At 64.8% G+C, this 14,503-nt stretch overlaps 1 protein-coding gene across 2 annotated transcripts in view; it reads left to right on the forward strand.

Moving 5' to 3' along the window:
* The first annotated feature begins 11,909 nt into the window (after positions 1 to 11,909).
* LOC120606116 (ETS translocation variant 3-like protein) overlaps positions 11,910 to 14,503 on the forward strand; it is a 5,667-nt gene continuing 3,073 nt past the window's right edge. The window contains exon 1 of one of the 2 annotated variants that reach the window (XM_039867246.1): positions 11,910 to 12,251. In XM_039867246.1, the coding sequence (XP_039723180.1) occupies positions 11,990 to 12,251 (262 nt within the window). In that variant the 5' untranslated portion in view covers positions 11,910 to 11,989. The remainder of the gene's footprint in view (positions 12,252 to 14,503) is intronic. The other variant, XM_039867248.1, reaches the window with a different exon arrangement.

A 14,503-nucleotide genomic window follows, 5' to 3' on the forward strand; every position in this document is an offset into this window, starting at 1 on the left:
GGGCGGGGCGTCCTCTGTTGTGACTGGGGCGGCCGTGCGCTTCTCCCCGGACAGCAGGACGCGGGCAGGGGAGCCACCGAAGGGAGAAGCGGCCTCTGCTTCCCGCGGAGGCCGAAGTTTCCGACAGACTCCCAAAGGGCCGCGGCTCTGGGCCCCCCGCGTGGCCGGGCCCCAGTCCCCTTCCTTTTACGTTGTATTTATACGTGGAAGCCATCGATGAATTTACTTTGCTCTGAGAGCCGCGGGGCCGGGCATGGTGGGCGTCGGGCCCTGAGGCCGTCAGTGTCCAGTGTTCGCCCGAGGTGTTTCTTTTCACTCTTTCCGGGGAGAGTAAGACGATCTCAGTCTTACTGGGGCGGGGGGACGTTCGCATGTTGCTTTTCCTTTTTTTTTTCCCTTCGTTGTTGTTTGGCATTTTTTTCTTTTTCTCCAGAAAAAACCTTCAGGAAACGAAGCGCCCTGCCGATCCGGGCGGGGCGTCCGATCCTGGCGGGGATCCAGGCGGGGCGGGGCGCGCGCGGCCTGGCGGGCGGGTGGCGCTGCTGTGACTGTCTCCCCTTCGCCTGCTCAACCCATGAGGAGCTGTAGACTCGTCAGGGACGGGAGGGGAGGGCAGGAGGAAGTGACCCGATGCCTTTAACACAAAACGCAGAAATGGTCTTCATTTTTCCTTTTCCGTCGTGGGTTCGGGGAGCCAGACCCGAGTGGCTGAGCGGCTGCGCGAGCTCACGGAGGTGTGACGCTGTTGGGGGTGTCTTTCCCATCGTGTCTGTTCTCGTCGTTTTCTCAAGTGAAGCCTTAACGAACACACCTTACCGGGATACGGGTCTGTCGGCACGAACTGGGAGGGCATGGCGCCTTCTTGGTGCCCGGGGTGTGGGGACGTAGGGAGTTTCCAGCGGGCACACGGCCACCCCCTCGGTCTTACTGGGATGGGTAGCACAAGGGCAGGATTGGGAGAGTTAGGGGCAGGTGGTGCCTAGAAACGCGGGAGGGAGCTGGCCACAAGCGGACGTTCGTGGGCCCTGAGGGAAGAGGCCAGTGGGGGAGCCCGGGGCGGGCGCACGCCGGAGGCCCGGCGCGAGGGAGGGTTGCTGGCTGTGCCGTTGAGTGTTGCTGTTCTTGCCGTGTGCAGTTCCCTAGAATGTTCCAGTTCCCTACAATGTTCCAGTTCCCATGATCAGCTGACTGTCCTGCATGAGATTGCAGTCGCAGACAGCGAGGAGGTCCCCTCCTATCAGCTTCAGCTGAATGGGGAGCACCGGTCTAGGGAGTAGGGGGGCCTGGACTGGGGCCCAAGGGAGAAGCCACAGCCAGCCGTGGGTGCAGACAGGTCGCCGTGGCCCCGGGCACCCCCACGCCGAGCTGAGCCCCCGCGGGGACGTGCTGGGGGCCGTCCTCAGCCTGCTGTGGGTCCTCAGGGAACCGGAGCGTATGGGGCTCGGGTAGCTTAGGACACGGGAGTGACGTCCGAGGTGGTTCAGGTGACCGGAGTCCGTCATGTGGCTTTCGGCAGGTGCCCTCCCCCGTGTTAAATTCAGACCGCGTGACTTGTCTGTCCCCGCGAGGGACTGGGAGAGCGGCCCCTGGGGACTCGGGCTCTGGCCGGGCTGCCTCTGGCCAGTGTGTTTTTGTCAGCTTCTCTCTGCACCTCGACTTACCTCGAATCGGAAGGCACACCCGGGCGTGGGAGCGTCTGCTTGTGGCCCGGCCCCCCAGGGAGGCTGGCCGGCCCCTCTCTGTCCCCTGGGGTGGCAGAAGCCCGTGCTAACTCAGGAACCGACATGCGGCCTTTGAGAGGATGGGGACAGAGCCCGCCAGGTACTGGGCCGCGAACCCAAGTGCCAGGATCAGGTCCTAGATGCTGCTTCTGCTGGAACAAGAGGCCACTGCTTTTACACTTGAAAAATCACACCCAGAAGCGTCAGCTCCGTGAAGACGTTTCTGGCTTTGAGGAGTCGCTTGGCGTCGCCCTGTTTCCTTTGCCATTCTGCCAGTAGGCTGCAGACCTCTGCACGCCGGGGCAGGGGCCTCGCCCACAGCCCACCCGGCCTTGCTCAGGAAACGCCGAGACGTGGAGGTGGGTGCCGGGGTCCTGGGCCGAAGGGCCGGAGGCAGGTTCTCTACCGCAGCCTGCTCCCGCTGGCACCTGTCACCAGCCAGGCCCAAAGCCAGCCCTTTCTCCACTGTGAGCATCTGAGCAACGTCCAGCAGCAGGTGGAAAGGGACGGAGCCGGACCTACCTTCTCCCCCATTGTTCCCAAATTTGGCTGTGCCAAATGTTTCAAATTTTGTAACTCTAAATTTTGAAATGTCACTAATGAAGAACTCGTTCGTTCAAACAATTTGCTTTTTCGACTAGAAAATAGTAGGGCGCTCGTAGGGGCGTCCAGCCGTACCCCGCCCTTTGGGGGAGGACGGCTGCGCCAGGCCCCTGCAGCCCCCGCTGTCAGGCTGCACTGCATCGACGCAGCTCGCTGACTGGTGCAGGGGAGACTGCACCCTCGTCCTCCACGGGCCAAGAAACTTCCAGAAGCATTAAAAATACAGGTGAAGTGTTTCACTTCTCTCCAAGCGGGTAGAGTGAGTTGGGTTTCGTCCCTTGTTTTTTATTTATTCCATAATTATGTTTGTGCTTTGTTTTGTGAACAGTAATGGGATTTTAATTTTGTCTGAGGGGGGCTCCGATCCAGTCTTTCGAGAACTGTTCCATTTTTAGTTTCTTGTCGGGGGGGAAAAATGTTGCCGATGAATCCATTTTGAAAAACTTAGGCATTCTTTGAGTTACGAAATCGCGACGCAGGGATCGGCGAGTGAGACTCGCGTGGGGGCGGCTCCGGCTCCGGCGCGGGCGGAGCGCGCTGTGCATATGTACATAGGGTGTCATTACCTTCATGCCGTCGTGCAGTGCCTTTTAGATGTTCCGCTTTCTATAAAGTCCAAATTTTTGCATATATATTATATATATGATGTAACGTTATAGAAATATATGTATAATATACATATTTTTTCCAGGGGTATCTGATAGCTCTGTATTTTGTTATGGAAGTTGAAAGAAAAAAGTATTTTACCTCAAAAATTAAAGTTAAATAAAAAAAAATACTTTTAAGCAACGTTTGCGGCATGTTGGTTCCGCGGCAGCTTGCCCGGCGGGCCGGGGGGGGGTCACTGGGACAGCTGGGGCACAGTCCACGGGGAGAGGTCTACCTCGGGCTGGTCTGAGGACGCGGTGACACTGGCGACGCCAGGGCCGAAGGGCACGCTCTGTGTGATTCGTTTCGATGGAATGTGAGGAACAGGCGGTTCCATGGGGACAGCCCGGAGTAGGGTTTGCCGAGGACTGTGGACAGGGACAGCTGACCCGTCACCTTTGGGGGTGACGAAATGCTCTGGGATCGGTGGTGAATTGCGGTCACTGAGAGGGTGGTCTCGCGGTGGGCGGTCCCTGACCAAGCCCCGCAGGGGACCCTGGGGACACCAAATGTCACAGGACCCCTTCAGGAAAAGGCGCCCGCCTGAGGGTTCCCACCCCTGAGACGTGGGGTCTTGTAAGGACCCCAGCGGCCGTGGAGTCACAGCCAGGTATGGGTTGACTTCCGTGACAGTCCTGTCAGTCCCAGAAGAGGGCCGAGGAGGCCAGGCTGAAAGGCAAGCCGGGCGGGTCCCCGAGGGTCTGGGGGTGCCCATGCGGTGACGTTTATTCTGCCTGCAGTGGCCATCCCCGGTATTTGTGAAGGACTTCTGGCTCGGCCAGTGCACAAAGGCCAATTCCCCGAGGAGCCGGGGCGCCTGCTAGATGAGTGTCTGCCCCACGGGCCGACCCACCTGGGGGAAGGAGGGCGCGTGACCGGCTGCTGCCCCCGGGCAGAGTGGAGCTGGCGGGGCTGACCCGCCCCAGACGGCGGCCAGGCGACTAGCGGCCAGGATCCCAGGCGTCTGGCCCTGCCACCCTGCCACCCTGCCCGCCGCCCCGGGCACAGACGTGGTGACTGCAAACTGGGTGACGGTGGGCGGGGCGGGGCCCGGGCGGGCCGATGGCCGGAGATGGGCACGTCGCCTGGAGCCCAGGCTTCACCAGGCTGCTGGACGGAGGCAGACGGGGCACAGGGGGCGAGCGCGGCCTGCTGTCCCAAGCGTGCCACCTCAGTGCCCCCAGGAAGGGAGCGAGGCCGCCTGGCTGTACCCCGCAGCCCGCTCCTGCTGCTGTGGGCAAACACGGAAGCCCTCTGTGCCTCGGTTTTCCAACTTGATAGGACCGTCGAGAGGCTGACACGGTGCCCATAAAGCGATGGGACCCAAAGTCCCTTTTCGGTGAGGTGACCGAGGCGTTTCTGTGAGGCCTCGCCCTGTCGTCACGGTCCTGCGCTCTGGGGCTTGGAGCCTGCACATCACCCCCTCTGGCCGCACCCACACTGGGACCCCTCCCCGTTTCACAGGTGAGGCTAGGAGGCCCACAGCGACCGAACACACACTCCCCGTTCGTGGCCGTGAATCAGAGGCGAGGGTAGGACACTTCTCCCAGCCTCAAAGAATCGGACTGCAGAGTTGGGGTGCTGTGGGGAACCCCATCTGGGGAGCAGCAGGGGAGCCAGCACCAGGGCAAGCCCGGGGAGGGGCACTTAGCTCTGGCCGAACAGGCTCCCAAGGGGCCGACTGGGGAGGGACAGAGACCAAAGGTGAAAGCTCCCCAGCGCTCAGCTGCACACCCTGAGTGACAGGGCCCGCGGGGTTGGCTCCAGGGTCTTGGGGTCCCGCCAGGCGACCACGGGGAGGGTGCAGCCCGAACTCAGGCCGAGACCGGAAGGGAAGGCCTGCAGCTGCCACGGCCCCGTTTGCTGGCTCCGCCACACGTGCCTCCCACAGGTGGCCCTGACAACCCAGGTCCCCAGGGCTGAGGGCCAGCAAGGGAGGCCGCTTGGCCACTGCCCCGGAGTCCAGCAGGGGCGGGGCTGCTCTCCAGGAAGCAGAGCTCCTTGAAGCCGAGATCCTGGCTACGGGCAGGGCCCTTTGTCCCACTGTGTCACGAAGCCTTCCCCAGCCTAATCTGAGAGCAGCAGGCACAGTCCTGTGTTCTGAGCTGTGTCTTCTTTCTGTGGCTTTTGCCCTCTGGACCTCAGAGCTGACTGGAAGGAAAGGGGAGGGGAGGGGGGGAGGGGACCCCGAGGTGTGGCTGCAGGCCATCTTCAGAGTATCACAGGTGAAGGGCCTTCGTGGTGCTTCTCCCAGCCTGGCCCAGCTGGGAGAGATCTTTATCTGCCCCTGTCGAAATGTGGGTCCTCTGCTGACCAAGCCCTCCGACCCGTGTTGAAGTAGCACCTGACATTCGCACAGTCTCGTCTCTTGACCTGTGCTGACTTATTCGATCCGCAGAACTGGCCCTGCGGCAGGTGCTGTGACCGTCACATCCGCAGACGAGGGGAGTAAAGGTCACTCGGCAAGGCGAGGCCTGTCACTGAAGGGCCACACAGCTAGCGAGCGCCCTAGCGAGTGACCTACCCAGGCTCACCCCCAGCTTCTGACTCCAAAGTCCGGTTTCTTCCTCAGACACCTGCCTGCCTCTCAGAGATGACACGGAGGCCGGAAGGAGGGGGCAGGGTTGGGCTGCTCTAAAGAGGCCCCCACATCTCTAAGGAGACCCCGTGGAACCCTCATGGCCGTGAGCTGCCCGCACTGACGGCAGGTGCGGGAGGAGAGGCACAGCTCCCTCCACGCATCCGCTCCTTCGGCACTGGCCTGGCGGCCGGGGGCTGGGGACACGGCAAGGCCCTGCTCTCTAGGGACTCACAGTTTAGCCAGGGAGACAAAACAACGCAGTGAGCTGAGACAGGCCACCCGGCAAGGCGACCACACTCCTCCGTTTATTCAGCTCGCTTTCCTGAGCGCCTGCTGGACACCAGGTCCCGTCCTGGGCTTCCGCAGGCAAACGAGGACACTCCTGACCTGCCAGGGGCCCGGGAGGGGGCCAAGGAGGAGGCTGTGGCTCCAGCGCCCTTCCCACAAGGCCACAGGCCTCCTTTCGCCCCTGGTGACCAGAGAACCTGCTGTGCTGACGGGGACAGGCGGAGGGGACAGGCGAAGGGGACAGGTGGAGGGGACTCGGGAGTTCTCACACCCCCCACACGCCTTCTGAAGGGCAGAGTCCCAAGGCCCCCTCTCGGCACAGAGGGTCCCACGGCCTCGTGCCCTCCACCGTCAGCACCCACGGCGCCACCTTCCGGTCGGGGGGAACCGGGGGCCAACCCCTGCCCCCGGTGCCCGGCAGGCACTTGGGGGACCCGCCAGTGGGTGGCTGGGGTGGATCGCCATCAGCAGCGAGAGGCACAACCCCCCTCCAGCCAGCTCTGGGGGAAGACGTGGTCCCTGTAAACCCAGTCCGCGTCCTGAGGGGCCCCCATCTGACAGGAGAGAGGTGGAGCCACCTCCCACACCTGTCCCCAGGACACAGTGGGGGCAGCGGGCTCCCTGATGGGCTTGGGCCGTGGCCCCGGTGAGTGGGGGGCGGTGCAGAGATGGAGTGGGACACAGACACCAACCCGGAGGTGCTGGCAAGAGGGGCCTTTGGGGAAGGGAGGAGAGGCGAGGTGACAGGAAGTCCTGGGCGGGTGGCAGCCTGGGCACAGGTGGAGCAGAGGTCAGGCTGGCTGGGAGGCAGACAGGGGAGGCTCTGAAGTGGGGGAGAGCTGCAGCGGGGCAGGACTGCCAGCAGGAGCCCAGAGTATTGATCGCTAGATTACTCAATTTCACCCGTATCGATCAGGTGATTGCTTTATCTCGGGTCTCACATGAGCTCTGCATTCAGATGTGTCCCCTCCTCCCTCCCTCCTTCTTCCCGTCAGCCCAGCACAGGGCGCCTAACACACAACGTGTGTGTGACCGTGTGTTTGTGCACATGTGATCACGCGTGTGTGCATGTGTGTGCTCGTGTGCGTGGGGGGGGGTGCATGTGCACATGCAGGAAGGGGCTCGGTCTGCCAGTTAGGGGGCCGCCGGAGGGAGGGGACAGCCTCCCCCGAGCCCCTGCTTCTCCTAGAGAAATCCTTCCTGGCTCCAGACGGCGAGGACAGCCGCCCTTCTGGGGTCTCAGAGGCTGGGGGAGGGCTGGGGCAGACTTTGTGGACCCCAGCCTCAGTGTCCTCTTCCGCCCCCGCACCCTACCCTCGAGCCAGGCCGTTGGTCATCCCTTCCCTGAGACCGGGCTCCCTCTGCCGAGCGATGCCGGTCCCTCCCCGCCCAGGCCCTGAGCTCTCAGGGGGCCTCGGGGGGGACTGGGGAAGGAGACTCAGCGCCTCCAAGAGCTTCTGCAGACCAAGGTTGGAGGGAGCCCCCAAGCCGGCGATCCCCAGCCTGAGGGAGGGCACAGCATCTCGCTCTCCGCCAGTGTCCCCCACAGAGTCAACATGACCCCGCCAGCGTTTAGCCGAGCAGAGCACGCCCTCCCCTCTCCCCTGCACCGTACCTTCTGGGGGCCCGGTGCACCCCTGCTTTGGCCTCCCTCACCGCCCTCTCCCTGCATTTCTCTCCCAGCTTCTCCCCGACCCCCACCCCCACCGCCCTCCTCCCTCCTCCTTCCTGACCTGCCCGGCATTGGCCTTGGCCTCCTGTGTCCAGGCCTGGAGGAAGCATGACGAGCGTCCCGGCTTGTCTGAAACTGTCTGTCTCACTTCTGAGAGCCATGTCTGGGGAAACCGCTCAGGGCCGGGGACGGTGGCCCCACCTGGAGGCAGGACACTGCCTGAGGTCCAGCCTGAGGAGCCCGGCTGCAGAGGGGTTGGGCACAGCTTCCCAGACGGAGCGGAGACGAGGCACGCCGCCTACACACAGAGACACGCGTTCACGGGGACACCTGTGTCTTCCAAACAGCACACACAGCCCCAGAAGCCCGACAATGTGGGCTCACACACACATGTGCCCAGGTGTGAGCGGACGCAGAGGCACACGAGATCCCGACCACACACGCTGGAGACACAGACCCCTGTGCGGAGACAGACTCCACAGAGGCCCAGACACGCGCACTCCACACAGGCACCAGGCGGCCTTCTGCACCCGCGGGCTCTGCCCACCGCAAACCCAGAGCTGCCTTGCAAACTTAGAAACGCCCGTGAGTGGGCCCAGCCCCTCCTCACCTGAGCAGGGAGGGTGGCCCAGGTGGGTGGGAGGCCTCAGACCGCAGCAGTGACCCTGGCCGCAGCCTCGCAGAGCCAGGGAGCACGTGCCCCACCCTGCTGGAGAGCGCTCCGGGCGTGGGGTCCCCACCCCTGTCTCGTCCCAGGGCTGAGGACAGTCTGGGAGGGCTCAGGCGTGGGAAGCCCTCGCTCCCTGTCTCGGGCACTGCGAGTGGAGACGTGTGAACGAAATGGGTTTATTACCGGGAGTCCGTTGCCTAGATTGGCATCGACCCTGCCTGTCACCCTCCATTGCCACTAATGTGGCATGAAGAGCCTCCACATCACCATGGCCCGCCCTCCCCCAGCCCCAACGCCTTGCTGCCTTGTGGGACCCCTCGCCTCCTGCGCCCCCACCTCCAGCCTCCCCACCTGCTTTGTCCCCTCCAGAGTGTCCCTCTGTTCAGGGGCGTCCCTTCTCCCTCCCCTCCCTTCCCCTCTCCCTGGTTACCAGCACTCCCCTCCACCCTCGTGGGGGTGCACCGGGCCCACCCCGCCTCGGGGGCCGCTGGGGGATGCGCGGGAATGACCTCTCCCACCAACGGGGGGCAGGGCATCTCCCAAGGGCTCTCTCCTTCCGTCCCACCAGACTGGCCAGACGGACCCTCCTGGAACCAGCTCAGTCCCCCGGCCCTGGCCCCACGGGGGGAGGCAGAAGGGCCTTCTCCTCGTCCTCAAGGAGGACATGGCACCCGCTCCGCACCTCGGCCCACCCCGGGCAGCCCCCAGGGACGCCCTCCGGACTCCCGTCCCAGCCCTGCCAGCTTCAGGTCAGGGGGCTACAGAGGCACAGTGAGGCCTGCGGGGACCCATTCGGGGCGATGAGGTCCTGACACTGTCGGCCAGTGTCTCTAGGCTTGGGACTTACTCAGGTATGAAAACAGCCACTAGCAGCCAGAGCAGGAGGCTGTCTTGAGGCTCAGTGAGCACTTTGCTGCGGTGAGGGCACCCGGCCCCCCTCGACCGGCTGGCACCCCCCCCACGTGGCCTCTGGACAGGGACAGGGGCTCCTCCACCTCACCTGGCCCCTACTACTGTGTCATTGTGTCAGGGGACATTAGGGGGCCGATCACTCCAGGCACAGTTGCTGGACTTGACATTGGGTTTTGAGGGTCGTGTAAGGTGTGCTGAGCCAGACTGGAGTGTGACCTGGGGTGCCCCCCGCCTCTCCCCTCGGGTGTCACTGTCCCGCAGCCCCGACATCAGGTTCTGTGCATTGGATGCACCAGCGACACTCCTCAGAGCAAAGGGAAAGGCTGGAATTGGTCAGGGGACCCACCCCTGGCCCCAAAGGACACGAGGCCATGTGCCAATGTCTTGGAGGAAGAAACAGGAGGCCCAGGGCTACCCCAGAAGCCACCGCCTGTGCAAGCACCTGGCTTCCTAGCCCCGGCCGACCCTCCCCACAGCGTGACTTGGCCCCGGGTGGGGGGACTGTGATGGGTGTGCAGGAATGTGAGAGGAAGTGGGCAGGGACACAGGGTGGCAGAGGACACAAGTAGCTGCTCCAGTGGCGAGGCCTCGCAGCCCCGGGAGGGCCGTCCTGGGAGCCGGGATGGTGGGGGCGGGGAGCAGAAGGGCCCCGAGCCTCCTCCGGAGGGGGCCCTCCCGGGACAGCTGCGGAGGTGGGGGTGGCTCGAGGACCCCACGGAGTCTGGGCCCCGGACTCTGCTCCAAGGTCTTCGGGGGGCGCGGCCCGCCTCCCCTCGCCCCAGACCCTCACGCCTTGGCGTCTTTGCTCCCGACCCTGGTGGTCCTGGCTCCGAGCTGGGTGGGGAGGAGGTGAGCGCGGCAGCGCCAGGTGTCCAGCGACCCCACCGGAAACGCCCGGCCCGCGTCCCCCTCTCCCTCGCGTAGCGCTGTCCGCCGAGAGATCGGCCTGCCTCGTCCTGGCCAGTAGCCACCTCCCGGGACAGGGCCCCAGGCTGCCCCTCTCTTTGTCACCCCGTCCTCTGCCCTCCCCAGGGGCCCCCCGCCTCTCTCGCTTCCATCACGTTAGCTCCGCTCGATTTAACCAGAAAACCACCCAGCAGTCGGTTCCTTGACCCTCGGACCCCATCTCGGTGGCCGGGAGGGGTTGCGTAGTGTGTGGGGGGGAATCATTCTGATCCCACCCCCCTGCCCCGGGACAGCCATCAATCTTTTCCTCCGCATCGGAGATCAGGGAGGCCGGACACAGGCCTGCCCGGCTCAGAGTCGCTTGGTCCCCAGGACCGTGGGGCCGGAGGCTCTGCTCTGTGACAGCCACCCTCCTCTGGTCCCAGGAAGCCGGTCTCCAGGTCAGGGGCAGCTACCTGTCCTCCGCCCCGCCGTGGCGTATTCTGGACTCCCGCGCCTGCCCGGGCCCTCGCGTCCTCGGCCGCCGCCGAGCGTCCCGCACGGCTCTCTCGGGCCCGGTCTGTGCCGCGTCTGCCAGTCCCTCTTGCTGTCTAACTTGAGTCTTATTAATAAAAAACAGGGAACATCACTTTCCGGAGCCGCGAGGACAGACACAATGAGTGCTTAAAATTCCTGGAAACTGTGTACACCGTCCATGTCGTCTTAATGCTGGGACGGAGAGCACCAGTTACAAACTGGAGTTCTGGCAGCGGGGCTGGCGGGGAGCGGACTGGGAGGAAGCAGCAGGGAGTGGGGGGCTCTGGGGGTGTCTTCTCCAGGCCGGGTTCTGTGCGTCCACACAGGGGCCAGAGAGGGGGCTGACTTGGGTGGGAAGGGCATCCAGGGTCCCCTCCCCAGAACCGAGGGGCGGCCCTGTCCCCAGGCTCCGTTGGTGGGTGGGTGCATTGGGAGCCCTCTGCCCCAGAGGCGGTGCTGATGTGAAGGCCCCGGGGGAGCCACCCCTCTACTACCCCCGCCCGGCAGAAGGGTTAACGCTGTTGTCTGAAATCACGGAGCTCCCCAGGGAGCTTGGAGATCTCGCTCTCATTTTAAGTGACCCTAACTCAGCGGCGATGAGCAGGGGTCCGCGGGCCAGGAGATGCTGCTGGGCAGAGCAGGACTGGCGGCCGCTCTGAGGTCAGGGTCCTGGTGGCCGAGACGGCCCCCTCCCCCCCAGCCCAGCTGTGGAGCCGCAGTGGGGCAGCTGGGAGGGGGGAGTCAGGAGACAGGAGCCGCCTGAGGGGACGTGCTCGGCCAGCAGGTGAGGGACAGCGGGCGGGCAGCCAGGGCTCAGAGGGGGCGCCTCATGAGGACGGCAGGGCCAGCATGGCACAGGGCTCTTCTCCCCATGGGGGCTCGGCTGGAGGGGGCTCCCACAACACCAGGGCGCGTGGGGCGGGAGGTGGACTCCGTGCCCCGCTGTGGACACGCTCGGTGCCTGCGTCTCTGAGCTCGCTGGAGCCATCCCCGCGGCCGAGGTCGGGAGCCATGGATGAGGGGTGGGCACGGCAGCGTGAGATGGGGTGGAAGAGAGGACAGAGGACCCCGGGAGGGGCAGGTAAGGCCTGCGTGCACCTGAGGGGCGGGGCAAACTGAGTCGAGACCTCTGATGGGGTGACAGGGTCCTGCCCGCCCTCCGCTCCCTTTCCGGGTCTCCTGGCTCCTTCCCAGGGGACTAGGGCCAAGAAGCCTGATCTGATAGCCTGGGTGCCCCGTGACAGTGGGGACAGATGTGGGCTGTGTGGGCGGGAGGGGTGGGTGTTCCTCTGGCAGAGAAGTCCCACTGCCCCCAGCCTCTCCCGCCCAGGTAAGGGGAGCAGGGCTGCGGAGGGTGCGGACAGACCAGGACGCACGGACCGGGCCTCCGCTTGCACTTGGGGCTCAGTGCGAGGTGGAGTTAGGGTTCGTGTTGAGTTGTGGCTGCAGACGAGGGTGGCGGTGGAGGCTGGATGTGGGCGTGGGACTCCGTCGCAGCCATCGCGGCCCTCGGCGGTGAGCTCGCTGCCTTCCCGGTCCCTGCCGTTCAGCCCCTGGCCACCCGCTCACCCCAGCTCCGCGTCTGCTGGGAGCTTTCACTTCCTCTGCCGGCCGGGCCCCTCAGCCCCCCGCGCCTGCCGGCGGGGATTTCTGGTTCCAGGCCTGGGGGACAAAGGGAAGGGTGGGGGCTGTCCAGGCAGGGGCAGCCCCTGCTGCTCAGCGGGCGGGAACGAGGTGAGGCACTGAGGCTGCCGCGGGGGGAGGGGCGGGAGCCCTGCAGGGCCCTGGGGAGGGGGGGGCTGTCAGGGCCTGACCGGGGAGGGGGGCGGCCAGCGTCCAGCTCTGGAAGCATTGGGGGTGGGGGGCCAAAGAAGACAGAGGGACAAGGAAACAGAAAGTGACAGTAGAGAGAGTGACAGGGACAGCGACAACAGAGGCCACGCGGTGTGTGGACACAAGGAGCTAAGATGGAAACGGAGACGGAAGCGGGGACCGCCACCCAGAGGGAAGAAAGTGGGGGACCCAGAGGGGAGAGGAGGGGAGCGGCAGTGGGGAGCGACGGCTGCGAACTGAAAGGGCCGAGGGAGCGGAGACCTGGGGGCGGAGCCGGGCGCTCCCGACGCCCCGTTTCCCACGCCCCTGCCCCCGGGTCTCTGTGGAGGGGCAGGGTCCCCCTTCCGGACGCTCTGGCGGTGTGGCACGGGGTGTCTGGGTTTGGATGTCTGCTCCAGCCAGGTACGCGAACCCTTTAAAGCCACGGCCCCCAGGGACCGCTCAGCGGGCATCGCGGGCCGCTGCCCCGGGCCGCCGGCGGGGTGACGGGTGGGCAGAGACCCGAGACCCGACCCGGGGCTGGCGGAGCCTGGGAGGGGGCTGGGCGGGCGGAGGAAGGAGGCGGAGGGCGAAGCTCGGCTGCTGCCCCTGCGCGGCGGGCGGGGGGCGGGGCCTCCCCAGGTGGGAGCGCGGGCTCGAAGGGCTGAGCCGCGGGGGGCAGGTGGGGTCCTCTCCGCCCCTGGCACCGGCTCTTGGTGCGGGTGCTGCGGCGGAGGGGGGCTAGGTGCCCTGGGGTCCCAGTGAAGAGGGGACCCCTCCCCCGACCCTCCCCGAAACTCCGGGGGGCGGGGAGGAGCTTGGCCCCGCCCTCCGCAGGCCCCAGCCGTGCGCCCTCCCACCTGAGCCGCTTCAGCTGACTTCCCTGGGGGGGCTCAGGGCCAAGCACTCTGCACCTGGGGCCGGGATCAACGGGGGACCCGAGGCTTCGCGAGGCTTGGTGCTTTGCATAAAACGCGCCCCCTTTATCCCCCACCACCACCAACGCAGCCCCTGCGAGGGCCTCTAGGCTGGCGGTTCCGCCCGGATCTTCCGACCCCCGTCCCCCACCCCATCGCCCCGGGCCACCCACCACCCGCCCGTCTCTGCCTCCCTCTCCTGCTCGCTGACTCGAGGTCTCTTCCCGCCGCCTTCGTATTTAGAAACAGCCCGAGTTTCCCACGGAACGGGTCAGGCAGCCCCAGACCAGACTCAGTTGCGTCCAGCCAATCAGATTATGCGGAGCTCAGCCGGCCCCCGACAAAGCGACTTCGGGCACAAGTTTCTCCTTTGCAGAGAGGCAGCATTGATCTTGAACGCCGGATGCTGGACTTGTTTTTCCTTTCTGGGCGGGGTGGGGTGGGGTGGGGAGTTCCTGTCTTCCTCATCCTGTCTGTATTCCGCTTTGGGCCTGACTCTCTGCCTCTGGCTTCCCGGGGCGTCCACCGGTCATTTTTCTGGCAAAGAGCCCACTTCTTAGGCCTAGAAGGAGCGGCTCCTTCAGGGCCCAGAGCCTCCTGCCAGCCTCGCCTCTCTGCTCCCACGGGTCGCCCTGGCTGTCCTGCCCGGGTTGATGACGGCCAAGAGCGGAGTCAGACAGACCTGTTCCCATTCGGCTCCGCCCCCCTCTTGCCCAGAGATCTTCTGTGAGACTCCTAATCTTTTGAGTCTCAATTTCCTCAGCTTGCGAAACAGATAATAACCCGCCCCCTCCGCCCCCCGCGAAGGGTTACTGGGAAGACTCAGTGAAGTAGCGTATCACAACCGAAGTCCAGCCGGACGCTGGGTGCAAGCGAAAGGCCACGGTCATGTTCACGGGCCTCTGAAAAGGTACAGTCTGCCCTGGGCATTTCCTCTGGCTCCGGGCCCTGGCACAAGGCTGGCTCAATACTGTTCTCTCCTTTGCCTCTATTAGATAATGGCCTAAAACCTACCTATGTTGTAATGGGCACCTGGATTGGTCCACGGGCTTTACCATATTAGTAATCGGAACAATGGCGAGGAGGTGACAGTGATAATTGCCCTTCAAGAAACACAAAGCGCCGAAGAGCAGCCGCTCTGATCACTTGAGATCAGGTTAGGGCCCTTTGGGTTTATGGTTCTCCGAGCTTGTCGCCTCAGGGCCGTGCAGGGCAGGTGAGGAAGGAGCACAGGTGCGGGGAGCTGGGAGGTGGGGG

The sequence above is a fragment of the Pteropus medius genome, unplaced genomic scaffold (genome assembly GCF_902729225.1).
Source record: "Pteropus medius unplaced genomic scaffold, Ma_sr-lr_union100, whole genome shotgun sequence".
NCBI classification, from domain to species: domain Eukaryota; kingdom Metazoa; phylum Chordata; class Mammalia; order Chiroptera; family Pteropodidae; genus Pteropus; species Pteropus medius.